At 33.8% G+C, this 27,951-nt stretch overlaps 1 protein-coding gene across 1 annotated transcript in view; it reads left to right on the top strand.

Annotated features, from left to right (window-relative positions):
- Nucleotides 1-27,951, top strand: part of CSMD3 (CUB and Sushi multiple domains 3) — a 1,064,314-nt gene that overhangs the window by 939,108 nt on the left and 97,255 nt on the right. The window contains exons 41-45 of the mRNA XM_004265377.3: nt 2,248-2,364; nt 5,406-5,615; nt 15,999-16,187; nt 16,922-17,099; nt 17,971-18,116. Coding sequence (XP_004265425.1) covers nt 2,248-2,364; nt 5,406-5,615; nt 15,999-16,187; nt 16,922-17,099; nt 17,971-18,116 — 840 coding nt within the window. The remainder of the gene's footprint in view (nt 1-2,247; nt 2,365-5,405; nt 5,616-15,998; nt 16,188-16,921; nt 17,100-17,970; nt 18,117-27,951) is intronic.

The raw sequence follows: 27,951 nt of genomic DNA, 5'->3' as shown, positions 1-27,951 counted from the left end.
ATATACGTGCATATGTATTTTTCTGCAGAGAAATAAAAGAATATAAAGGTAGACAGGCTATCTATGGGTAGTGGAATTCCAGAGCACTCTTATTTCTTTTGTATTCTTTTTTTTTTTTGGTATTTTATAAATTTTGGACAGTAAGCTTGTACTATATTTGATAGACAAAGTGTCTAAATTGACATAATGGCCATATCATAAGGAGAAACTGAAGGCAGGAGACTGATTCAGAGAATGTCTTAAAACTCTAGTAATCAGGTATCAAGGTTACAGTCTTATGAACTGGAAAATAAACAGTCTGCCAGATATTTTGATGGAAGGAAAGAAAAGTCACTTGAGATTTTTACATAATAGAGACAAATCTGAAGGAAGAATCAAAGATGATTTTATCTCGGAGGACTATGCTATGGTTGTGTCCTTAAGAAAAACAGTATAATGGGCCTCAAAAAAGTCTGCTGTGAAACTTCTGTTGAAACACAGCATTCTCTATCAAAGCCTAGGGGTGCATGAAATTGCAGAGTCTCTGAGAAAATAGACATGAGTACAGAGCTGAAGGCAGATGCACTTTTTGGATTTTTCTTCTCGTCCTTTATGGTTTGTTATTTTTCTTTCTCTTTCATTATCTGTTTACTTTTTATTCTTTCCTTCTTTCTTCTCTTATTTTGGGATTTACACTCTAGAAAGGTGGACAATGCAGAGGCCAGGATTTTCAGCTCATTTCTAAAGAGATGGAAAACAGCAGAATTAGAGGGGCAGTGAGCAGCTCAAACACTTGAGATAGTGAAGGCAAGAAAGCAAAAGAGTCCTTATGTTCTCTCACTCAAAATTCAGAATAAAGCAAGACAAACCTACAATTGCATTCTTGCCAGAAACTTAAAAGTACTTTTCATTGGCCAAAATATTTTCTCTACCACTCCCTAATTATCAGATTGTGTAATGAACATATGTGGGCAATCAAATTTTAGGAAAATGAATTGGTGAACATTAGTGGTTTATATATGTTGAAAATTGTTCTGGTTTAAAGATGGATGAACTGAGATTTGAGAAGGATGGAAAAATATAAAGGTGTAGCTTTATATCTCAATGGTAATTACAACTTCAAAAGAAAGGTTTATATGCACATTAACTACAAGGTTATATAGATCCCCTTAGTAAAATCTGCTTTATACATAATTTAGTCAGTTCACATATTTAAACATAGCTGTCAAACTGGCTATTGATATCACATAGAACATTGATAAATTGTTCTACTGAATTTGCCTTTATGATATATAACCTGAAGTTTGATTATCTATCTGTTGCTATTCATAACAATAAATAAATGAATGAAATTGTAGGTAAGTGTATGGGTAACTTTCAAACTTGATATGCAGTCATGAAATTTGATTCTTCAACCCTCAATTGAGATGTGTATTTTAGTACTTCTATGATAAAATGATAAAAATGTATACTTAGAGGAGAGAATTAGCTTCTAAAATGCAATTGACCTATTAATACATGTTAAATAGTTCTATCTAATCATGTAAAAGTTAAAACTTGGGTAATTATTTGTTCTTATAATTTATGGTTAGCTTATCAATTGTAAATCAGTATAATTCGGATTCTACAAAAAGCATACATTTATGCCTAAATTCTCAAACATGGGTTCATCTTTTTACTTGTTTTATACTTCCCTATTTTTTGTCCAGATTATTTTAGGATAAAGTGAGACAGTATCTGATGGTCTGTGAATCCCTTGCATATTACTGATAGAAACCAATATTCTTCTTAAAAATCTTCAGCCTCCTCACAAAAAGAGGAAAATGAATTCATTTATTGTGAAAATGAATCCCTCATCAATATAGTATGTTGCTGGCTTGATTTTACTATAAATTATATTATCTTTTGAATGAATCACAACATTTCTAGAAGTACTTCAGGATGAGAAATGTACTGCTTGCTATGGAAAAGGATATGTGCCCTTGTTTGATTGTATTCACTGCACATGAGCTACTCCTTTCTGTACAATAATTGATTTAGCTTGTATTTACTGCTGAGAAAAGAAATATGTTACCCTTTTATGCTATTTTACAAAATGCCTTGTCAATTGATTATATTTGATTACTAGTACATGGTGAATGAGAGTTGACAATATTCAAATTTATACCAGTTTTAACTCAGACACTTGATTCAGACTTGAAATAATTTCAGTCTGTTTTTAATACAATAAAGTACTTTGGCTTAAGTGGGACCTCTATTCTCTTGCAGCACAGTGTGGTGGTTCTATGTCAGATTTCAGTGGTGTGATCCTCAGCCCTGGGTTTCCTGGAAACTACCCCAGCAGTTTAGATTGCACGTGGACAATCAAGCTGCCCATAGGTTTTGGTATGTATATTAAAAACACGTGAAAGAGTATTTTTATATTATTAATGCATCCTTACAAAGAAATAACAAAGTCTAATAAGAACTTATGAAATATTCACAAATTATAGTTTACTTTGGGATTATATACATTTCACTTGGAGTACTTGGATAATTGAAAGAATATGGGTGTTTTAAAATTTCATACATAGATGATAAATAGATACAGTTTATGATACTTTCCAATCAATATGTACAGATATAGCCTGAGTTAGATGTGTGTGGCAATGATTAAGTTCAACATGATTTTCATGTATAATTGTTTCTGTAACTCTTTTCTACTTGTTGAAACCAAGCAGTACATAGATAAATTATTTTCTGGTAATCTATTGAATCCAGCTGCCATTGTAAATAAATAAGATTTACATTTGAAAAGTATTAGTACAATTTTTCTACTGTTAGATTTAAACACCTGTGTAGATGTAATACCTTTCTAATTCTAATATTACAATTGCCAGTGTTTGGATATATTGCATTATATATGTATTACATTTAATAAATTATTTTCCCTCTTGTGTCACTAACGTATTTTTGCAGCTTTTTTATATCCCATTAGTCTGTAAATGCATAAATAGAAGTGTTAGATTGAGGATAGACTTATTCATTAAATCACAGAAGAATAAGATGAGTAGATACTCCTTGAAGTACAAACCTGGTGGATTTAGAGCAATTAAGATATTCTGTACTATCTCACTTATTGAGGACTAAATTTGGGTACCTCATTTACCCAAAAGCATCTATAGCCTCAGAATGAAAATTCATGTTGAAATGTTTTACATAAATTCACAGAAACTCATAGTTTTGACAATTCTGTACTGAGCATGTACACATTATACTCCAGGTATTGTGCTAGGTGCTAGGGATAAAATGCATAGTAAAACAGACTTTGTACCTTTTCCCAGTTAAGTTACAGTCACAATGAGGAGACAAATAGTCAAATATGTTATTGCAGTGAAGTATAATAAAGAGTACAGGATTGTACACAGGCATCCAGCCTAGTCCAGGAAATGCAAAATAGGTTTATCAGAGGAAGTGATGTGTGAACTGTGGCTTTAAATATAAGTAAGAGTAAGCCCATAAAAGAGGGTCAGCTTGTGAGGAACAGGAAAGAAATTGTAGGTAAACAGACTGACACATGGAAAAATGCAGATAAGAAAGCTAAAGAAATTCAACAAACTTGAACACTATATGACTGGCCTGAGGTTTTGGGAGACCAGTAGGCCACTGAGAGAAGAATGCTGGGGGGCTTTCTAATGAGAATTATTCTGGCTACAACATGGGAATACCCTTAATTTGAAGTTGTAGTCAAATTCTATGCCCTTTGATTGAAAGAGAATAAATGAATAATAGATTTGAAACAGTATGGTTATCCTTATGTCTTTTACTAGCCACTTAAGAGGGCTCATCCCATGTCATTTATGGAGCTAAGTGAATTATTTTAAAATAAATTATTACGTGTATTTGCAATAGTGTCATTATGTCACCTTCAACTTAGCTCTTGCTAATACTTCATTGATTTTAAAAACCAAGTTTATTAAAAATTAAAAAGAATATGCATCTCTATTTTAGAAATGAAAACATGAGACCATTTCTGATTTGGTTACATTTAAATAATCCCACTGTTTTCTTTGAGTTTTGGCTAAATCAAATATTGCTTCTAATGTATTTGAATAGATAATTTATAAATGTTTAAAAGAAAATTGAATACACATCAACAGTTAAAGAAGTATTTTCTCTTGCCTGTGAAACAATTATGGACAACATAATTTGTGAAAAGGGGCTCAGGAAAATTTTAGAAAAATATGCACTTCTTGTAGCCTCACATATTAAGATAGTATATTCAAAGTTTTAAGAAGATTGTCTGATTGTCCAGGAACGTGTTTAATATTTTAAAGCATATTTTCAGTAATTCCCAAATTTATTTGTTCATGGAACTCTTTTTCAATGTAACAGCAAATTTCCATGGAACTCTTTTTCCAGGAACAAAATATGACTTCACTTGAGAACCTCACTAGTTATTAAGAGCAAGAGCTCAGGAGCCAGAATGTCTGCGTTTGAATTTCACCTCTTTTAGGATGTTGTGTAAACAGCATATTATTTAGCTTCTCTGTGCCTCAGTTTCCTCATTCTTGTAACTATGAGCATTAAATAAGTTAGCATGTATAAAAACTTAAAACAGTGCCTAGCAAAAAGAAAACACAATAAATGTCAGATTTTATTACTAACAATTTGCAGAATGGTAGTTGTGGAAAAAAAACATCAAATTCAGTAAAAATCAAATATTAATTGAATTAAGGAAACATACCTCAATAGAGGTTTTATTTTATTTTTCTCCATCCCAGAGATATTTAACTACCTCATATTCTAGTTATGTTTATAAAGATATTAAGACTATTTTGTAATATGATAGCATATAGCAATAACCTCTAGATTTTATTGGGAATATTACATAAAATTTGGCTTTATCTTCTGATGAGAAAATACTAAAAGAGCACGCTGAAAATTACATGCTTAAAAATGATATTTTGGAGAAGTTAATTTATCCCCTGTATATGACTAATTTCTAACACAGTCGTGAAATCTGATTATGTTAATATATAAAACTTTGCAGTCATATTTTGGCTTCAAATTGCCCTTTTACAAAATACAAATTATTGAGTGGCTTTTCATCTTTAAAAATTGGTTGATACAGTTTTAAATGGTATTAAAGAGCAAGAAAGCCACTTTCTTGATTAGTTTTGCTATGGTGACAATGTAGTAAAATGAGATTTTCCCATGTGACAAATAGTGGGCATTTGAGAACAGTATTCTGTTACTTTCAACTATAGCACAGCTAATTGCCCTGGGCAGACAGCAGACCCATGGCCCAGATCTTGAGAGTTTGCCTCTCAACTTAAATGGAAACGTATCTTAAGCACATTAATGCGAGCATGTGTTTGTGTATATGTGTGCATTTAATTTGGTAAAAAACATAGAGTAGCATTATGTTTGTTTTTCTTCCTTAGGTGTGCATCTTCAGTTTGTAAATTTTTCTACAGAAACCATACATGATTATTTGGAAGTAAGAAGTGGATCTGCAGAAACTAGTACTGTTATTGGCCGACTTAGTGGTCCTCAAATATCATCTTCCCTATTTAGCACGACCCATGAAACCAGCTTGTATTTTCACAGTGACTATTCACAAAACAAACAAGGGTTCCACATTGTATACCAAGGTGAGAGGAATAATAAAAATATGAAAGCTTTTTAGCCTCCAAACAGCTATTAACGATCTAACTCTAAGCATTTTCTATATTGTGTTTTAGAAAAAAAAGGAACCTAAATCAAAGCAAGCTTCAGTTAGGTAGAGTTTTAAATAATGCTATTTTCAGTCAACTATATAGGGGGAAATGATGTCTTTCTGAGGCCTTACAAATTCTAACCATGAAAAAAGGATTGAATTAATTTTAATACACAGTCAAATTAAGCAAGTCAAGGCAAGGCAGCCAAGCAAGGCATGGTGGATAGGCAAGATTTATCTCTGCTTTTATACTAGAATAAGTATATTGAAAAGATATATTGTGGTACTCATCTACTATATGTAAAGTTATTTTCTTTTACTTTATAATGAAAGAATAACATAACCTTCCTTGATACCATTCTATTGCTATGAGAATATAAAATAAATAATTTGACAATCATATTAGGCCTATTTCTAGTATAAAACTGCTGCATGACCTTGAGCATGATTTTCATCCCTTTGAAATATACAGCTGGGAGACCTAGGCTTAAATGCTGATTCTCTACGTTCAGTCTTAAGTGGCCTAGGGCACAAGTCCATTTCTTCATTTTCATAATGGTGTTAGTAATAGTACCTCTCAGATAAGTTGTTTTGAACTTTATATGATAAAATGAATGTAAAATATTTATCGTGATGTATATCATTAGTAAATATTTAGTGCAGTTTAGCTATTTTTACTATACTATTTCAGATCTTAAAAGTCTAAGATTTAAAATTAAATATTTAAAGTTATGATGATATTTTACACAAACAATGCAGTTCCAATGACTGTAATATTTAATCAAAATTAACTTAAACTTTGATTATGTATCTGCACTAACTATTAAGGATTTAATGAGTATGTGATATTTTTGGTTTTTTTAATTTTAAATTAAAAGTATTTTATTATAATTAAATTATAATATAATAATTATAATATAATTATTATATAATTAATTATATATATAAATAAATTAAATTATTTTTTATTGAGGTATAGTTGATTTACGAGTATGTGATACTTTTGGATGTGAGCTCCACCACAGCAGTCATCTTTGTGTTGTTCATTGATGTATCTCAAGTGCCTAGAAGAGTAAGAGCACAATAAATATTTGCTGAATAAAAGTATATACACAAAAGGAAATTTAAGAGTAGTTAAAATAGACATTGTAACATCCAACTACATGGGTCTAAAATGATTACAGTTTGTATTATGCTTGCATACATAATTTAAGAGCAGCATATCACACATCATCCTTTACATAAAATAGGAATAATTTTTGTAACCTCTTGGTTCAAAATTAACCGTGTTCCCAAGGAAACTAATTATTTCAAAAATTGTTGGGGAACTGACTGAGTTTCTTTTTTGCTGCTGGAGGACTCAGAGCTATCTATGTGGTCCTTCTCTAGCAAGTGCACAGGGCTTGATGAACCTGACTTCATCTTCTTTTCTATGCCGTCAAATTCCCTCAACCTCTCAGGGCAATATTCTTATTTGAATGAGGTAAAATTAGAATCAGAACTTTATTTTTTTTGTTGTTGTCTTTTTTTTTTGAACTTTATTAACTATATTTCTCAGGCAATGTGCCCTTGAAAAAAGATTCACTATTTCCATAATAAAATCCTAAAAGATATAGCATTTGTTACTGTTATTGATATAATGCTGTATTAATATTATTGACATGTGCCACAATGTATTACAAGGATCACTAGATATTATTTGAGAATTACACTGAATTTTATATTATTTTTTCACTAGTTCTTTATTCTATTTATTTTTTTAAATAGATCTTTATTGGAGTATAATTGCTTCACAATACTGTGTTAGTTTCTGTTGCACAACAAAGTGAATCAGCCATATGCATACACATGTCGTCATATCCCCTCCCTCTTGAGGTTCCCTCCCATCTTCGCTATCCCACCCCTCTAGGTCATCGAAAAGCACCGAGCTGATCTCCCTGTGCTATGCTGCTGCTTCCCACCAACCAACTATTTTACATTCGGTAGTGTATATATGTGGATGCTACTCTCACTTCGCCCCAGCTTCCCCCTCCCACCCCATGTCCTCAAGTCCATTCTCTATGTCTACCTCTTTATTCCTGCCCTGCAACTAGGTTCATCAGTACCATTTCTTTTTTTTTTAGATTCCACATATATGCGTTAGCATACAGTATTTGTTTTTCTCTTCCTGACTTACTTCACTCTGTATGACAGTCTCTAGATCCATCCACCTCACTACAAATAGCTCAATTTCATTCCTTTTTATGGCTGAGTAATATTCCATTGTAAATATGTGCCACATGTTCTTTATCCATTAATCTGTCGATGGACACTTAGGTTGGTTCTATGTCCTGGCTATTGTAAATAGTGCTGCAAAGAACATTGTGGTATATGTCTCTTTTTGAATTATGGTTTTCTCAGGGTGTATTATATGCCCAGTAGTGGGATTTCTGGGTCATATGGTTGTTCTAATTTTAGTTTTTTAAGGAACCTCAATACTGTTTTCCATAGTGGTTATATCAAGTTACATTCCCACCAACAGTGCAGGAGGGTTCCCTTTTCTCCACACCCTTTCCAGCATTTATTGTTCCTAGATTTTTTGATCATAGCCATTCTGACTGGCATGAGGTGATACCTCATTGTAGTTTTGATTTGCATTTCTCTAGTAATTAGTGATGTTGAGCATCTTTTCATGTGCCTCTTGGCCATCTGTATGTCTTCCTTGGTGAAATGTCTTTTTGGGTCTTCCGCCCAATTTTTCAGTGGATTGTTTGTTTTTTTCATATGAAGCTCCATGAGCTATTTGTATATTTTGGAAAATGATCCTTTGTTGTTTTATTTGCAAGTATTTTCTCACATTCTGAGGGTTGTCTTTTTGTCTTGTTTATGATTTCCTTTGCTGTGCAAAAGCTTTTAAGTTTAATAAAGTCCCATTTGTTTATTTTTGTTTTTATTTCCATTACTCTAGGAGGTGGGTAAAAAAAATCTTGTTCTGTTTTATGTCAAAGAATGTTTTTCCTGTGTTTTCCTCTAAGAGTTTTATAGTATCTGGTCTTACATTTAAGTGTTTAATCCATTTGTAGTTTATTTTTGTGTATGGTGTTAGGGAGTGTTCTAATTTCATTCTTTTACATGTAGCTCTCCAGTTTTCCCAGCACCACTTATTGAAGAGGCTGTCTTTTCTCCATTGTATATTCTTGCCTCCTTTGTCATAAATTAGGTGATTGTATGTGCATACGTTTATCTCTGGGCATTCTATCCTGTACCATTGATCTATATTTCTGTTTTTGTGCCAGTACCATACTGTCTTGATTACTGTAGCTTTGTGGTGTATTTTGAAGTTGGGGAGCCTGATTCCTCAAGCTGTTTTTCTTTCTCAAGATTGCTTTAACTATTCAGGGTCTTTTGTGTTTCCACATGAATTGTAAAATTTTTTGTTCTAATTCTTTGAAGAGTGCCATTGGTAGTTTGATAGGGATGGCATTGAATCTGTAGATTGCTTTGGGTAGTATAGTCATTTTCACAATATTGATTCTTCCAATCCAAGAACATGGTGTATTTCTCCATCTGTTTATGTCATATTTGATTTCTTTCATCAGCGTTTTATAGTTTTCTGAGTACAAGTCTTTTGCCTCCTTAGGCAGGTTTATTCCAAGGTATTTTATTCTTTTTGTTGCAATGGTAAATGGAAGTGTTTCCTTAATTTCTCTTTCTGATTTTTCATTATTGGTGTATAGGAATGCCAGAGGTTTGTTTGCATTAATTTTGAATACTGCAACCTTACCAAATTCATTGATTAGTTCTAGTAGTTTTCTGGTGGCATATTCAGGATTTTCTATGTACAGTATCATGTCATCAGCAAACAGTGACTGTTTTACCTGTTCTTTTCCAATTTATATTCCTTTTATTTCTTTTTCTTCTCTGATTGCTGTGGCTAGGACTTCCAAAACTATGTTGAATAAGAGTGGTGAGACTGGACATCCTTGTCTTGTTCCTGATCTTAGTGGAAATGCTTTCAGTTTTTCACCATTGAGTATGATGTTTGCTGTGGGTTTGTCATATATGGCGTTTATTATGTTGAGGTAGGTTCTCTCTATGCCCATTTTCTGGAGAGTTTTTATCACAAATCGGTGTTGAATTTTTTCAGAAGCCTTTTCTTCATCTATTGAGATGATCATATAGTTTTTATTCCTTAATTTGTTAATGTGGTGTATCACATTGATTAATTTGCATATACAGAATAATCCTTGCATCCCTGGGATAAATCCCACTTGATCGTAGTGTTTGATTGTTGTTGGATTCTGTTTGCTGTATTTCGTTCAGGATTTTTGCATCTCTGTTCATCAGTGATATTGGTCTATAATTTTCTTTTTTTGTGATATCTTTTTCTAGTTTTGGTATCAGTGGAATGGTGGCTTCATAGAATGAATTTGGGAGTGTTTCTCCCTCTGAAATTTTTTGGAAGAGTTTGAGAAGTATCAATGTTAACTCTTCTCTACATATTTGATAGAATTCACCTGTGAAGCCATCTGGTCCTGGGCTTTTGTTTGTTGAAAGATTTTTAATTATGGTTTCAATTTCATTACTTGTGATAGGTCTGTTTATATTTTCTAATTCTTCCTGGTTCAATCTTGGAAAATTGTCCATTTCTTTGTGGTTGTCCATTTTTTTGGCATATAGTTTTTTATAGGAGTCTCTTATAATGCTTTGTATATCTGCAGTGTGAGTTGTGATTTCTCCTTTTTCATTTCTAATTTTATTGATTTGCGTCTTCTCCCTTTTTTTCTTGATGAGTCTGGCTAAGGGTTTATCAATTTTGTTTATCTTCTCAAAGAACCAACTTTTAGTTTTATTGATCTTTGCTATTGCTTTCTTCATTTCTATTTAATTTATTTCTGCTCAGATCTTTATGATTTCTTTCCTTCTACTGACTTTGGGTTTTCTTTGTTCTTCTGTCTCTAGTTGTTTTAAATTTGGGGTAGGTTGTTTATTCGATATTTTTCTTGTTTCTTGAGGTGAGATTGAATTGCTATAAACTTCCCTCTTAGAACTGCTTTGCTGATTCCCATAGGTTTTGGGTCGTCATGTTTTCGTTGTGATTTGTTTCCATGTATTTTTATTTTCTTCTTTGATTCTTCAGTGATCTCTTGGTTATTTAGTAGCTCACTGTTTAACCTCCATGTATTTGTGTTTTTTACCATCTTTTTTCCTGTAATTGATTTCCAATCCCATAGTGTTTTGGTCAGAAAAGATGCTTGATATGATTTCAATTTTCTTAAATTTTCTGAGGCTTGATTTGTGACCCAAGATGTGATCTATCCTGGAGATTCTTTCATGTGCACTTGAGAAGAAAGTGTATTCTGTTGTTTTTGGATGGAATGTCCTATAAATATCAATTAAGTCCATCTTGTTTAATATGTCATTTAAAGCTTGTGTTTCCTTATTTATTTTCTCTTTGGGTGATCTGTCCATTGGTGTAAGTGGGGTTTGCAAGTCCCTTACTATTATTGTGTTACCGTCGATTTCTCCTTTCATGGTTGTTTACATTTGCCTTATTTATTTAAGTCTCCTATGTTGGGTGCATAAACATTTATAATTGTTATATTTTCTTCTTGGATTGATCCTTTGATCATTATGTAGTGTCCCTCCTTATCTCTTGTAACAGTCTTTATTTTAAAGTCTATTTTATCTGATACAAATATTGCTACTACACCTTTCTTTTGATTTCCATTTGCATGGAATATCTTTTTCCATCCCCTCACTTTCAGTCTGTATGCTTCCCTAGGTCTGAAGTGGGTCTCTTGTAGACAGCATATATATGGGTCTTGTTTTCGTATCCATTCAGCCAGTCTGTGTCTTTTGGTTGGGGCATTTAATCCATTTACATTCAAGGTTATTATCGATATGTATGTTCCTATTACCATTTTCTTAATTGCTTTGGGTTTGTTTTTGTGGGTCTTTTTCTTTACTTGTGTTTCCCACCTAGAGAAGTTTCTTTAGCATTTGTTATAAAGCTGGGTTGGTGGTGCTGAATTCTCTTAGCTTTTGCTTGTCTGTAAAGCTTTTGACTTCTCCATCGAATCTGAATGAGATCCTTGCTGGGTAGAGTAATCTTGGTTGTAGGTTTTTCTCTTTCATCACTTTATATCCTTCCACTCCCTTCTGGCCTGCAGAGTTCCTGCTGAAAACTCAGCTGATAACCTTATGGGGATTCCTTTGTATGTTATTTTTTGTTTTTCCCTTGCTGCTTTTAATATTTTTTCTTTGAACTTAATTTTTGTTAGTTTGATTAATATGTGTCTTGGTATGTTTTTCCTAGGGTTTATCCTGTATGGGACTCTCTGTGCTTCCTGGACTTGGGTGACTATTTCCTTTCCCATGTTAGGAATGTTTTAGACTATAATCTTTTCAAATATTTCCTCAGACCCTTTATTTTTCTGTTCTTCTTGTGGTACCCCTATAATTCGAATATTGGTGCGTTCAGTGTTGTCCCAGAAGTCTCGGAGATTGTCTTCAATTCTTTTCATTCTTTTTTTCTTCATTCTGCTCATCAGGAATTATTTCCACCATTTTGTCTTCCAGCTCATTTATTCATTCTTCTGCCTCAGTTTTTCTGTTATTGATTCCTTCTACTGTATTTTTCATTTCAGTTATTGTGTTGTTAATCTCTGTTCATTTGTTCTTTAGTTCTTCTAGATCTTTGTTAAACATTTCTTTTATTTTCTCAATCTGTGCCTCCAGTCTACTTCTGAGATTCTGGATCATCTTTACTATCCTTACTCTTAATTCTTTTTCATGTGGATTGCCTATTTCCTCTTCATTTATTTGGTCTTGTAGGTTTTTACCTTGCTCCTTCATCTATGACATATTTTTTTGCTGTCTCTTTTTTCTTTTTTTATGAGTGGCATTGTGTTCCTGTCTTACTGGTTGTTTGGCCTGAGTCTTCCAACACTGCAGTTTGTAGGCTATTGGGTAGAGCTGGGTCTTGGTGCTGAGATGAGGAGCTCCATGAGACCTCACTCTGATGAATATTTCCTGGCATCTGAGGTTCTCTGTTAGTCCAGCAGTTCAGACTCAGAGTTCCTGCTGCAGGAGCTTTGGCATGACCCCAGCTCGTGGACCAAGATCCTGCAAGCTGCATGGGGTGGCAAAAAAAAAAAAAGAGAGAACGATAACAAAATAAAAAATAAAATTAGACTAGGAAACTAACAGATGTTTTAGAATGAATATAAAAATAAAAATATAGATGAATCAACATCCAGAATGTACATCAGTACCACAATAGTAAAAAAGACGAGGAGGGAAAAGAAAGAAAAAAAAGGCAGAGGGGAAGGTCTTGGCTGTGCAGGGTGGGGCCTAAGCAAGGGCAAGGTTTGGGCGGTGGGTGGGCCTATGCTTAGGACCCACAGGGCTGGATAGGCCCTGGGGGCAGTGGGGGGTGAGGCTTAGGCTCAAGGAACAGAAGGGACCCAGATGTGCTGCCCACTCCTGGTCTCAGAGGACAGGGAACCTCACCTGAGAGCCCAGAAGGCTTCCCGGGCTCAAGTGGGCAGGGCAAATGCTCTCCTCTCCTCTGTTGCTCCTCCAGTCTAGGAGGGACCCTCCTGCCTGCCTCTCCTGATCTCCCCAGCCTCCCTCCTACACCCCCAGGACAAATGTGGCCAGGGGGGCGGGGGCGATGGCTGTGGAGGGCAGGGGACCAGCCTGGGAGCTCAGCAGGCTCCCTGGGCCAAGTGGGTGGGGGTAATTGCCCTCCATCCCTCTTCCATTCTTCCCAGAGGGCCCCTCCTGCCTGCCTCTTGTGCTCTCCACTCAGCCTCCTTCCTATGTCCCCAAGGACCAACACAACCTGGAGGGGGCTTTGGAGGGCTGAGGATGGGCCTGAGAGCTCAGCAGGCTCCCTGGGCCTGAGTGGGCGGGGCAATCGCCCTCTGCTCCTCTCCCACTCCTCCTGGATGGCTCCTCCTGCCTTCTTCTAAGAATGTCCCCAGCCTCCCTCCTATGCCCCCAAGGACCCACGTGGCCTGGAGGGGGCTTTAGAGGGGGGGTACCGGCTTGGATGCTCAACAGGCTCCCCAGCCTGAGTGGGCCAGGTGATCGCCCACTGCTCCTCTCCCACCCTTCCCAGAGAGTCCTCCCACCTGCTTCTTCTGATCTCCCTGGCCTCAGGGGTGCCAATCCTGTCTGGCCTCCACTTCTTCTCCCCCCTCAGTCCCCCCATGTCCAACTGGTTCACTTGGGGGTTCCTCCTATCTCCTTGGGCCTCAGAGTCCCCCATCAGCAGCAGGCAGGCACCCTAGTTGTGGGGAGATGCTAACTCCGCATCTTCCCACACAGCCATCTTGATTGACACAAGTACACTGAATTTTAAAACTGTATCTTCTTTTACTGAATTTATATCATTGAGCTAATGACATTTTTTTGAGATATAGGTTAATTGATACAGATTCACAGAAGCAATGTTATTTTTAGATGATTTTGCGATTAGACCTTAAAAACATTCTGAATTTTGGAAAAATGCATAGTATACAATTAAGTGTACCCTTCTACTAAAGAACTTGGTTCCAAAGTTAACGTTATTACTGGCAACGTTATTGGGTTTGTTAAGCCCTGTATTATATATGATATTAGGATGGGAACTTTCTCCTGAACATTTAAAATCTATTTCTTATTCATCCTTATTAAACTAAATAGCATAGAAAGGTGAAATGTTATATAAAATATCACAGGATCATACATTTGTCTATGAGTCTTACCCTATTCAAGATTATCTAGCTAACTAAACGTATTGTGATCATTTCACAATACATCTAAATCAAATCATTTTATTGTATACCTTAAATTCATGCAGTGCTATATCTATTTCAATAAAACTGGAAAAAAATTATCTTTTACATGTGAGTGAAAATTGAAAGTGTTTGTTTCATAGAATAATATATCCCAACTCCTAATGATCAAATGATATACGTTTGTCTTCAATTGACATGATTCTTTTGGTTTTGATATATTTTGTTTGTGGAATATTAATTCAAATGAAAAAAATTAGAATAAAAGCACTAAATATCTTAAAAAGACTGCTCATTAATTCTGAAACCTTTAATTTAAAAATTAGAGTAATATTTTAATAAGCAACTTATGGTAGCTTATTCAGCTTTAAATATAAGTTTTTGATTTGGGGAATTTAGAATTTAATGGTCTCAACGTTAATTTCTCAATTTTGTGTTTACATAGAAGTATCCTTTTCTTTATGAAATAGCAGTGATGGGTCAACTTATTCTCAACTAATTTGGAAAGAAAAAAGTGTGTTCACACATACATATATATATATGTATATATATATGTATATATAGACGGGGGTGGGTGGGGGGAGGAAGAGAGAATGATGAAGAAAATGTGTCAGAGTTAACAATTGGAAAACGTGGCTGAAGGCATACTGGAGTTCTTACTAATCTTAGAACCTTTGTGTAACTTTGGAATTACTAAAAAATAAAAAAAGTTTTTTATAAAAGGAATTTAATGGTCAGTAGCAAAATAGTCTCTGCTGGTAATTTAAATTTTATTAATTATAATATGATTTTGAGCTTCTTAAAAATAAAGTCTCAAATATTAATGCTATATGAGTACATGTACTGTTTATAGGTTCAAGATTTATTCAGCAATGTTTATTAAGGACCTACTATGTGAAAGGCAATAAGCAAGCCTTTTAAGATACAATGATAAAAAAACAGGAACTTTGATCTCATGCAGAATGTAGAACAACAGTAGTATGAACAAATAAACAGTTACACTACAGTGCCAAAAATATCATGATAACTGAAGTGCAAAATTTATATTAGAAGGAAATTTGTTTCCTAATACTTTATATTGTTAAATAACTTCTTTGGAGAAACTCAATAGAGAGTGTGGTTTGTTTCTTTTAGAGGAAAAATTAGCTAAAAAAAGGTTAAAAAAGGCTCAGAATTAGGCTTACACATATATTTATTTTATTTTATGTACATACAGTGAACCAGGAAGCAGTTGCATTATAGGTAAAGGGATCAGAATATGTTTGATTAAAATTATGGCTATAGGGTAATTTACATTTTCACTAAAACTTATAATTTAGATAGATTTCATAAGTGGGAGAAAAAACAATGCATCTTAATAAATTGTACTAAAAATTTAATATGAAAATTATACATAAGAAGTTCATATCATACACTGACATCATTTATTATAAAACTGAATTACTATTTATAATCAACTGCAAGCAGCACTACATCTATTTTGCAGGTTGTAAATAATATTCTTTGGTCTTTCGAAATTCAAAAAGGAAAAACTTTCTTTTTACCTTTTCCAGCCTATCAGTTGCAAAGCTGTCCTGATCCACGCCCATTTCGAAATGGTTTTGTAATCGGCAATGATTTTACTGTGGGGCAAACCATTTCATTTGAATGTTTCCCTGGTTACACGTTGATTGGAAATTCAGCTCTCACTTGCCTTCATGGAGTGAGTCGCAATTGGAATCATCCACTTCCAAGGTGTGAAGGTATGCTTCTAAATTGAAGCTGTCTTTTAGGTGATATCATCTATGTTTAATAATTCTTGATTTGGTACTCTTTTCTTGTTTGTTTTCCTCTTCAAATAGCATGCTAAATATACAGTTTTTCTTTTAGTTGTAGAATTATAGTTAGTACCCAGATCAAAGACCTAAGGCTTCATAATGAATAACTGGTTTTGTCATTATTGGCAGGAGACTTAACCTTCTTCACTGGATGCGAAAGTAAAGTTTGTTAACACTTCAGAGCTTCTTCTGTGTGATGTCTGTGTGAGTGCATCTGTGTTTGTTTAGTAATCATTCATATAAACCAGTAACCCAGATACTACTACTGAATTTGGGCTCATTTCTTCTAAAGAAAAAAAAAAACCCTTATAAATAAAAATGGCTTGAACCTCTTTATAAGGCCTTATATTTATACATGATATAAGACAAAAGTTGAACAGTGTATATATGGATAAAGTATTTGAAAGAAGAGAAAACAGTGCAATTTACTAATCTAGTGATAGTGAATAACTATGTAGCATACCTCATGCTGAAAAATAAATAAAAGCTCACTGTTTGATTCATGGTTTCCAGCTTCATTTTACATACCTTAACTGTGGTAAAAACATAACACAGATGTCTTTTATACTGTTTAAGAGGTATGAAATGTTTACCTTTTTCTTTATAATCAGTTTATTGCGATTCTACTTAAATATTTTGTTTTGTGTTTTTTTCTGTAGCTCTTTGCGGAGGGAATATAACTGCAATGAATGGCACCATTTACTCTCCTGGATATCCTGATGAATACCCAAACTTTCAAGACTGTTTTTGGCTTGTAAAAGTACCCCCTGGGAATGGAATCTACATCAATTTTACTGTTCTTCAAACAGAACCAATCTATGATTTTATTACTGTATGGTAAGCCAAGACCATTGTTATTGATTGATTCAACTGTATGTAGCAGTGAAACAAGGAAGGAATGAAAATATTTCACAGTCCTCTGTACAAATTGCCATCTGATGTTTGAACTGGTGTAACTGAAGGTGACAGTGTGTGTTTTGCAGAATGAGACAAACAAGAGAAATAGATTTTAGCTTATTTGCCCATGAAGTAGCTAAACACGTAGAACAAAAACTTTATGGGTGAAAAAATGATTTAAATTTGTTATTAAAGTAATGTGCAAAACCTGGGAATTAAATTAGAGTAAGTTTAAGGTAAGAAAGTTCTCTATATACAGAACTAGTGAAATTTAAAAGCCTATATTCCAATAAGTTATTTAATACAACTACTGAATTTCTGTCATAATAATTCATCATAAAATATTATATTTGTATTATTATTATCCTGTTAATTAAAGCATCTCTATTTAAACTAAAAATAAAATAGCTGAATTAATTATTGACAATTGGTTAATTGAACTACCATGTGACTTCTAAAATTCATTCTAAATTTAACAGTCTATGGTTCTCAAGATTATTTTGAAGAAAATAAAAGGAAGGCAAACTTCAAGCATTTGGGAAGATCTGGGTTGTGGTCAGGAAACCAAAGACAATTTAATTGATTACAGCTAATATGGGTACATTTCTTTTGGGTAAAAATGTGATCTTTTTAAATATGTTATCACCTAAATAAATATATACCAATATGATTTGGCACTCGTTGATTATTTCATCCACTGCATCTTTATCATCTCATATGTAATACTTTCATTAAACTTTGTGTGAAACTTTCCAAAAAAATCAATCTCACTCTCCCTTTCTCCCCTCCCTGCTCTGTGTCTCTCCTATAGGGATGGACCAGACCAAAACTCACCTCAGATCGGGCAATTCAGTGGCAATACTGCTTTGGAATCAGTCTATAGCACTTCAAATCAGATTCTAATCAAATTCCACAGTGATTTCACAACAAGTGGCTTTTTTGTGCTCAGTTATCATGGTTGGTATCATCTAGGCATTTCTATTTCGTCTGGCACTGTTTGAAATTGTCCTTGAAAAATTGAGTGTAATATATATATTCAACCAATGATTGCAAAGGTATTAAAATTTGACACTTTTTTATCATTTCAAATACATTTACTTGCAAAGAACGGCCTCTTCTAAGCATTTAGGGACATTAAAATGTGAGCAAATGGAGATAGGAAATAAATCAGTCAGTAATTACCCCAGTAGAAAATAATTATTTTTGCATGGAAATGCATAAAAGAGAACCAGCTGTTCATATTTTATTGCATGTAGTTTTAAAACATCAATCGATTTTTTTCAATACAAAATGTTTAATCTATTTAACCTGCTGTGAGTCTTTCTAAAATTAGCATCCAATAACTTTATGCTTTGGATCACATTACTCATTCATTTATACTCTGTTTCACAACTATATCTATTCTAGAATCCTACAGCTTTAAGTGACTATTTCAGATCATTAAGTTCTTAGCTTTTACTCCCGTGAAATAATTTATGAAGAGTTTCAATTTCAATTCTTTGTATATAATTATTCTGGGTTCTCTCTTCATAACATTAACTTTTTGAAAGAACATTCAGATGGTTTCAGAGGATTTTTTTAAATTTCCTGTTATGTTAAATTGTATTTCATTATAAATAAGAAAATGTTTATTTCTAGTGATTATATCCTTTCATCTGCTATGACCGTAGTTTCATAAGCACATTCTGTTTCATATGACTTTGTCAGACCAATTCCATGAGCATCACAGGATCAATAAGCTACTAAATTAAATTTGCAAAACTTATATTAAAATTTCCAGGGTGAATGTGTACCTTGTCCATTATGTTAACATACAATTTAATGTTTTCTTCTTTTTTTAACACAAAGTAAGAAAATCTTTGATACTCAAAGCTTATATTACATGAAAAATATGGTAAGTCAAATATGGTTATACACAAAGACACTTAAAGCACATTGGGTCTAGAAATACTCAGAGAACAGACCAGAAAATATTTGATTTGCGTAATCTCAGCACTTATCAATCAGTAGATGATGCCCAATTTGTGCTTCTATAGTGGCCAGAGCTGCATGTATTATCTGGCATAGCCAATTAGAAAGCAGGGAGTTCAGTTAGATAACTTTGATTCAGGCTGTTTATTTTTTTTAATAACTCCTTTGCCTTTTTTATGAATTGGTCATTGGTACTGGCAGTATGTATATACAGTCTAAAGCTGCAACAATAGCTTTATTACTTTGAAAGGTAATCATAGCTCAAGAACTACTAAACTAAATGATTTTAAATTCAAAAGATGAATTCGTTGCTGAACTGTATTTTGTACATTTTCTCTCTTCACAGATCCCCGCATAACTTTTTATTATTTTGTATCTTGCCTGAACAAGTGATAAAGAAGGGACTGTTCATTGATGGACTGTAAATATCCATAAAATAATCTTATAGGGAGTGGAAAATTCTTATAAAACTTAGGAAACATTTCAAAGGGGAAATATTGTCAGAGAAAAGGATGTCAGTATCTGTGTGTGTGTGTTTGTGTGTGTGTTTGTGTGTGTGTGTGAAAATGTGAAAATCTTTACATAGAAAATACAAGGATGCAGAATGTAGGTAAACACATACAAAATATGAACGTAGATTTACATAGACACTTATGTGAATGTATATACATATATTCTCATTCCAAATTATGTTTCACCTGATTTTTGTAACTAGGTTCTGAATCATGTATATTAAAAATAGAATTATTTTAGGAATAAGGAAGATCAAATATTTGTTTAGGGCTTTGTTTTTCAGCTGACTTTGGACAAGTTATCCTTTGGTTTCCACTTTCTTCAGCTATAACACAACATGATATAATTGCTGAGAAGATTAATGAGATACTGTATATATAGAAATTACTCCAATTACTGGCATGTATTAGGTTGAACCATATGAAATTGTTGGCAGAAATGCTGAATATTGACAATTTTGTATAGCTCAACCCATGTAAGTGCTGTCATTATCACTATCATCAACATTGCATTGCAGAGATGAAATGATTGGAGAGAATGAGTAATATACAGTTAGCATAGTTCCTAGGACAGTGTATGTTCAGTAAATATTCCTTTCCTTACAATATCTTACCTCACATATTAGTTTTTCTAATAGAGTATTTATATTTATTTATACTTATATTTTAAATGTTATAATAAGGCTCAATTGCCAGAGCTTAGAGAAGCCTAACATTTGAATCAACATCTCTGGCAATTTTACCCAAACCTTAAAATAACCTTGAAATTTGGAGAGGTAGCCAGGGGTCATGTTAAAAATTGACAGATGCCTTATATTCTACTAGCCCTAGTAGCATAATTTTCCTAAGCGTGCTTTCATCCTGACTCACCTTTTCAAGAATGCATGATGCCTTCATTAAATCAAATTTAAAGCTACCCTATCATCTGGTTCATTGATTCTTATTCCCCAGTGCCTACTCTGACTCCCATTAGATTCTTACTCTCACTGCCCCCTGAACTTCCATTCTTAAATGGTTTCTTACTCATCTTCAGTTCTTTAACTCTACCTATCTTAAGTCCCATTTCTCCTTTTCTTGATAATTCAAACTCATAGGGATCACTACCATCTTTTCTATGATTGCACTTACTCTTTTCACCAAACCTTTCAGAACTTACAGTATGCTGTATTGTTTTATATGCCTTGTGAGTTTAATAATAGTGAGTGCTTTTATGAGGACACAGATCACACTTATGCTTCTTAATCCTTTCATAGTTTTATTATTGACTAAGTAATTATAGTTTAGTCTTATGGTCACGTGTGTTCGATTCTTTTTAAAATGTCTAATTGAGTTTATTTGAGCTGTCTTAGTGACAACTTTTAAAAAGGTTATTTTACAGTTATGTACATGTGTGCTCATCCCTCCTCACAAAAACAAAAAAGATGCCTGTTTTCAAATTGGTATTAATATAATTAGTACAATTTAATATAACTGAAAATATAATATTCATATCCATGGCTCGTATTCAGTAGCTTAGTGCCAAAATGAGCTCTCATAATGGTAAAAAAAAAACAAAAACAAAAAACTGGTCAGGTCATTTGGTACTTTTTCATAAGTTAACCAGGGAGATAATTCACTATTTAACACTTAGTTTCAGGTGATTTAATATACCTAAGCTTAGAATGGTTTACTACCCCACTCAGTTTTCTTTATATTCTCTTAGTGATATAATAGCTCCTTCTGTTATGCCCAAACCTATAAGTCAGAAGTGGTTTTCTTAGGACTTGTGTACTTATTTTATAAATTTAACAGATCAGTATTTTCATATATTTTCTTAAGGTCACATTGATTATTTAAGTTTTATTTATTAATATATTTTTAATATGTCTGAAAGGAGAAAAATGTGTTTTTATGAGATCTAGTCAGATATCTGTCTTTTATAAAACATCACCTTCATAAAGCCTTTCATGATCAAAAATAACATTCATAAAAAGCTTTGGAAAATGAAAGTTCTATGCAATGAAGAAATAGGGCAGGCATAAATGTTGAGGCACTTTATCTCAGATACCGTATTTCTTCTTCATCTGAGGAAATCTGCTAGTCTTTCTCTGTATTACTATAACCGTAATTCCCTAAAGAAAGAGCTGAATTTTCTTTTTTTTTTTTTTTGCGGTACGCGGGCCTCTCACTGTTGTGGCCTCTCCCGTTGCGAAGCACAGGCTCTGGACGCGCAGGCTCCGGATGTGCAGGCTCCGGATGGGCAGGCTTAGCGGCCATGGCTCACGGGCCTAGCCGCTCCGCGGCATGTTGGATCTTCCCAAACCGGGGCACGAACCCATGTCCCCTGCATCGGCAGGAGGACTCTCAACCACTGCGTCACCAGGGAGGCCCCTGAATTTTCTTGATATCTGCCATAGAGTCAAGATGGGTTTGTCTTATAATAAATAATAACAGTATTCAGTCCTAATCAATGACTTCCTGAAAGTAAATTACACAAAACCTGTTTCAACTGCATATTTTTACAGACACTAACTTTGTATAGTCACTCTAATAGCGATAGCTACCATTTGCTGAATACTTAATATGCCAGGCACTATGCTAGATGCTTTCCATGCTAATTTTTGTAATAACTCTGCAATATAAGTATTATTATCCCTATTTTAATAATTAAAGAACCAAAAGACAGAAATTTGTAACGTATATAAAGCCAGAGAACTAATAAATAGAAGGGCTGCCGGGAATTCAAAATAGGTCTGTCTGACTTAAGGACTGACCTCTTTTTAAATAATGACAACAATAACAGCAATCATAATAATAGCTAAACTATACTGAGTTCTTACCAAGTGCCAGGTAGTGTCCTAAGCTGGTATTATCTCATGCATAGATTATATTTAATGGTATGTAAACATAATTTTTCTTTAAAAATTAGCAATGATTTTCATTTTTATCAAGATAAGTCATCTCACTTTCTAGAAAATACCTCTCCTAATTACAACTTGGAACTTTGAACTTTTTAGTGCTTCTCTTCCCCAGGACCTACAGGCTAACAACAATATGTTGGTAGGTTTATCACAAATTAGTGTGTTCCTCTTTGTAGTTTCCAAAATGTGCTATGGTGATGAGAAAATAAGATAAGTTTATTGGGAATCTGACTTATGCCAACCACTGTAGTATAGCCAGAATATATATTTATTAATTTAAAACATAAAGTATCATTTTAATGCTTAAATCTATTATCCAGCGTACCTCTTTTTCTAATATCAGATATTAGGGAACCTCAATCATTACAGAAGATTTTCTTAGGATAATACAATTTAATAATATATATTATCCATTGCTTTCTGTTATTGGCACAGCTTCTGTGAATGAGTGGGTTGATTATATATTGAATTTCAGATTATTTTTAAGAAATGTATTTTAAAAGCCTGTAATACCTTTTAGGTCATCTTTTAAGGTTATATTGCCTTTACAATGAATGCTGTATTTGGGGACAAGTATATTTAACTCCACAAAGTCTCATCCTAAAAGAGACTACTGTAGATATAAGGACACATTTTATATAAAACATAAATCACCATTGCTTTGAACTGTGTGACCCCATTGCCTCCCACAACGTAAAGATCTGACCTCCTTTCATATTTCAGTAGATAGAGCATTGAGCTGATGAAATGTTTCATTGTTTGATTTCCAGAGAGCATAGGGGGTATGAACATCATACAATTTTATATATATATACAGCTAAAAAACCAAACTAGTAAAACTATAATGATGAAAAGATACTGCCATTTACTATTATTTAAATGACTACTTAATGATTACTTAAATGACAAAAAGTCATGTCAAAATTGCTTACCATATTTTGGTATTTTGCTGTGTGTGATAAGATGGCATTTTTATTCTACAGTATCTCAGCCCCCTCCAGCAAAAGTCCATCAGGAACATCTCTGTAGTTAAACAAAGTTGAGTTTATAGGCTCACTGTAATGTGTGGGACAACATACCATGAGAAACCCCGTGGAGTCTCAGTGAGAGGGTGTTAGGAGGGGCTTGTTATAGGATTTGGGCTGTGTAAGATGGTTCTGGAAAGTTCAAGGAAGCATGCTTTTCCTCTGGGTTGGGTGCTCTTAGAAAATTGCAGCAGTTCTATAATTGGGTATCTTAATTTTTTTCTAGAAGGTGGAAGGTATGGAACACACCTAAAACTATGATTGGCGTGGGGTAGCAGCATTCTCTCGTACTAGCTGAGATGGAGGAATCTTGGTCATATTGGTGGTTTGGATAGCGTTTTCATTTTGTTTTATGGTTTTTGTTTTGTCTTTTCTATGCTCAGACATGATTCGGGAAAGGTCTTATTTTTGTCTTTTTCCAACAAGGTCAAAGAGCTATCATGTCTGATGTTAGTTGTTAGTTAAATTGATTACAGTCAACAGTAGAAAATCATGGCCTATCAGTTAGAGCCAGGCCGGCTCCAAGCCAACAGCATACAGGGGCTGTGCTTTGTTTTCTTTTGTTTTGTTTTCTTTTGCTTTTTTTTCTTTAGTCTTTTCTTTTCAATATGCAGAATAAAGTGATGGTTAAAGAGCTAAAACGTGTTCCTTCATAGCCAAAACAAACCAAACTATGATAGTAAACAGAAAAAGGAAAATAGAGACTGACAAAGAAAAAATTGTCACCTCTGATGTGCTCTGTTATCTACTAATGTGCCAGGCAACTCAACCATGTAGAGAAGAGACCTTTAGCGCACTACTTTTCAGACTCTAATGGTCTCAGTACTAAGGTAGGATACTTTCCATTAGCTACTGGAATATGGGGAAGTCACTTCATGCAAAAGATATTGGAATTTTCTTATGGAAAATTCAGGATATTTCCCAAAAGCTTGTTTACTATACTTCTGTTTTTCCATGTCTAGGAAAATACCTAGTAACTTCTTGTTGATCCATTTCTAATGATCCATTCCATTTCTCTGTCTCATCTCCAAATCTAGGGCTGAACATTTTCTCTTGAATTCAAAGATTCTCCCTTCTATAGGCAGAGAAACAAATGGATTATAAAATACTAACAGATAAAACGTGATATTTGTAAGTAATTTAAGCACCACTGAAACTTACCTGTATGGTTCATATCAATTCACTAGCAGACTTTCTCCAAAATGGAAAAAAAAATTACTAATTATTTTTTCTTCTTAGTTAGAACTCAGATAGCATTTGTTTAAATGCTCCTAACTCTACTTTCAAGTGGAGCTGCTTAAAGTTATTTTACATAACTTTTGAAATAACCTTACCAGAATTACATAACTGAGTATGTAATTATCAGTGCTTTTTCTCCTCCAAATCTTCCCCAAATCATGAAGTTATCATACTTGAACTAATCTGGGTCACCACTGAAGTACAACAGTGGTTATAGAGAACTTAGAATTTATAAGAGCACATAGAACATTTTCTTTTCCTCTGTAAGAAATACTGCATCCTTATTTGGCAGAAAGGTTGTGCACTTGTGCTTTTGTGGTTTAGAGAAGGAATGGCAATTTGCCAGTGTCCTGTTGTGTCTTTTTTTGAAGAAGCCTTGAATAGCTCAGTTGAACTGAAGTAGATAAAAGCAGCAGCATTCTTTTCTGGAATTGGGTTGGTTATTTCATTACAAAGAAAATAGGAAATGAAAAATAACCAAATATATTGCCAGAATTAAACTCTAAAGTTTAAGTTTGCTTCTTAAAGTTTAAGAAGCAAATTTGTTGGACCAGGAACCAGACATCTGTACACATTTGAATGAAAACAGAGCACTGTTCAAACAATGGTCATCCTCAAAAGATACTGACAGGCACTCTAACCCACAATTGCCTCTGTTTCATCCCATTTGCAATTTTAGAGCTAGAGTCTTCTTAAGGAAGACTATTTGTTTCGAGACTCTTTCCCTCCTGAAAAAAACCTATATTTTGTGTATTACTTAGCAAATATTTGTTGGATTATAAGTAAAGTGAAAGGAGCTTATTACTCAATTGTGAAAAAGACACATGAAGAGTCTCCTCCCTTATGTTACTTAAAGCCTAGATGGAGTCACAAATAGTGAAAAAGTAAGCTAATAAATGGAAAATAATAAATGTTGAAACAAGTCAGGATATCCAGTTACAGGCAGAACTGAAACTTTTAAATTGTATCATCAAAATTTTAAATAGCATGAGTATGTATTTTAGTCCATGTTTTCCATGGATTGTTCTATTTAGAAACAGCTTCAAAGTGATGACCATTAATGGAAAAACTGCGTAACATAGATATTTACACATTTAAAATACACATTTAAGCTAAATCTGTGTTCTCTTTTAGATGAATCATTTTATTTGACATGCCATTCACCTTTAAGACACCATTGACTTATTTAATAACTATGCAAGGGCATCGTATCCTACATGTCATGATTGTATGTGCTACAAAACAGAGTTCTGTGATTAGAAAATAAGAGTAAAGGGTAGGAGGAGGTAGGTAGTGAAGAGCTCAGAAGATATGTTTATCCTGGTGATGTAAAACTGGGAATTGAGACACAAAGTCAGACTTGAAGTCAAAAGGATCAATGAAATCACTTAGGTGGAGATTGTAGGAAATTTGTTCGAAGGAAAATTTATTCAGAATTCAAATCTATAAAATTGATGAAAATAGAATTGCTCTTATTGTAGAGGAAGGAGGTACGGACATTACACCTCCTCACACCCTCCATGACCCCAAGGTGATCCCTTGTCTCTAGGGACAGTTTATAAAATGCTGATGGTACCAAAGAATGGAGAATAAGAGAATTTAGCTCACATCACCCACGTGGTCTTGGGAAAATAACACAGTATCTCTGAGCATCATCTTCCTCATAATAATAATTTCCAACCTCTAGTCTTTTAAACTCTCCAGCTGAGTTATCTAAGTCATTCTAAGCAGGTTCTACAGATGACAGGAGTCATGAATTCCTCATTGATAAAAATATGCTTCTTCTTTAAAATAAAATAATTTTTGATTAGCATGAAGATTAAAAACAAGTTTACAGGCAAACAAAGATCAGATAAAATGCTCTCCTCTAAAGCAATTATACTCCAATAAAACAATAAATAAATAAAGCATAATCTTATAAGGATTTCTCCCTGTAGGGCTCTCTGTATCTTCCTCTCCCCCTTCCCTTACCTCTCTGGCGTTTCTCACAACTACCTTTTACCTTGATAATTGTAATTTTTGCTCATGTTTCCTCCTCTGAATGCTCTTCTGCCAATGATTACCCTTCAGCACTGGAAAAAATCATACTCATCCTTTAAAATTTATCTCATTCATTTCTTTTTATCAGAATTTTCCTTAACTAGTCTAGTTGATATTCCTCAGTACTCTCGTAATACTCTCACAATAGGGCCCATACTGAAGATATGGGCTTTGACATTGAAGGACATAGGCTGGACTTCTGGATAAACCCTGTACTAGTTGTGTGATCTCGGGCAAGTTACTATGCCTTTAAACCTCCTTCTTTTTATCTCCGAATTGAGGTACATAAAGAAATTAACTCCTAAGTTTAAGTAATAAAATTATGCATATAAAACACATTTTTCTTCAAGGTTATAACAGCGTAAAATGTGTTTCTTAAATTAATAATAGTATATTACATCTTTGAAGACAACTAGTGAAAACAAGGCTTTAACTAAGCAAACAGTTGTGATACAGATATCATATAGGGCCAGTAGTCATGATACTTAGATTCATAGAGACCTTTTTTCAGTGGCCTTTACCTTATGCCAAATAAGAATCTACCTAATCTAATGGGATGACCAGTTTAGAAACATAAAATTTAACATAAACATATTAATCTAGCATGGTGAAAGAAGGCTCTGGAGCCAGACTGTCTATGTTCAAATCCCAGCTCTGCCATATTATAGCTGTATGAGTTGGACAAATTCTTTAATTCTTTTACCAGTTTTTCTTTTATATAATGGGAATAATTATAGAACTCATTACATAAATTAAGTAATAAAATAAATAAAATTTATGTGAGGACTAATAGAGTTAATATAAATAAAATGTTCATAATATTCCTTGGAATAGAGTAAGCCTTGAGTATTGTTCGCAATTATGACTGAATGCTAGGCACTTTGCTAGATGCAGGGGATTCTGCGATGAACCTTGGGAAGCTAGGCATTGAGCACATAAACAAACATGAGTGTATAATTCCAAATTGTGATTATGCCAAGATAGAAGCACATAATCAGAAGGACTAGAATGAGGGTGAGAAATAAGGAGTTAAAAGGTAAGCATTCTTACCATGGGAAAATATTTAAGGAATGATTAATTTTCCCTCAATGTTGTAGCATTTTTT

The sequence above is a fragment of the Orcinus orca genome, chromosome 17 (assembly GCF_937001465.1).
Source record: "Orcinus orca chromosome 17, mOrcOrc1.1, whole genome shotgun sequence".
NCBI classification, from domain to species: Eukaryota; Metazoa; Chordata; class Mammalia; order Artiodactyla; family Delphinidae; genus Orcinus; species Orcinus orca.
The sequence above is the reverse complement of the archived record's forward strand: the minus strand, read 5'-3'. Positions and strand labels throughout refer to the sequence as shown.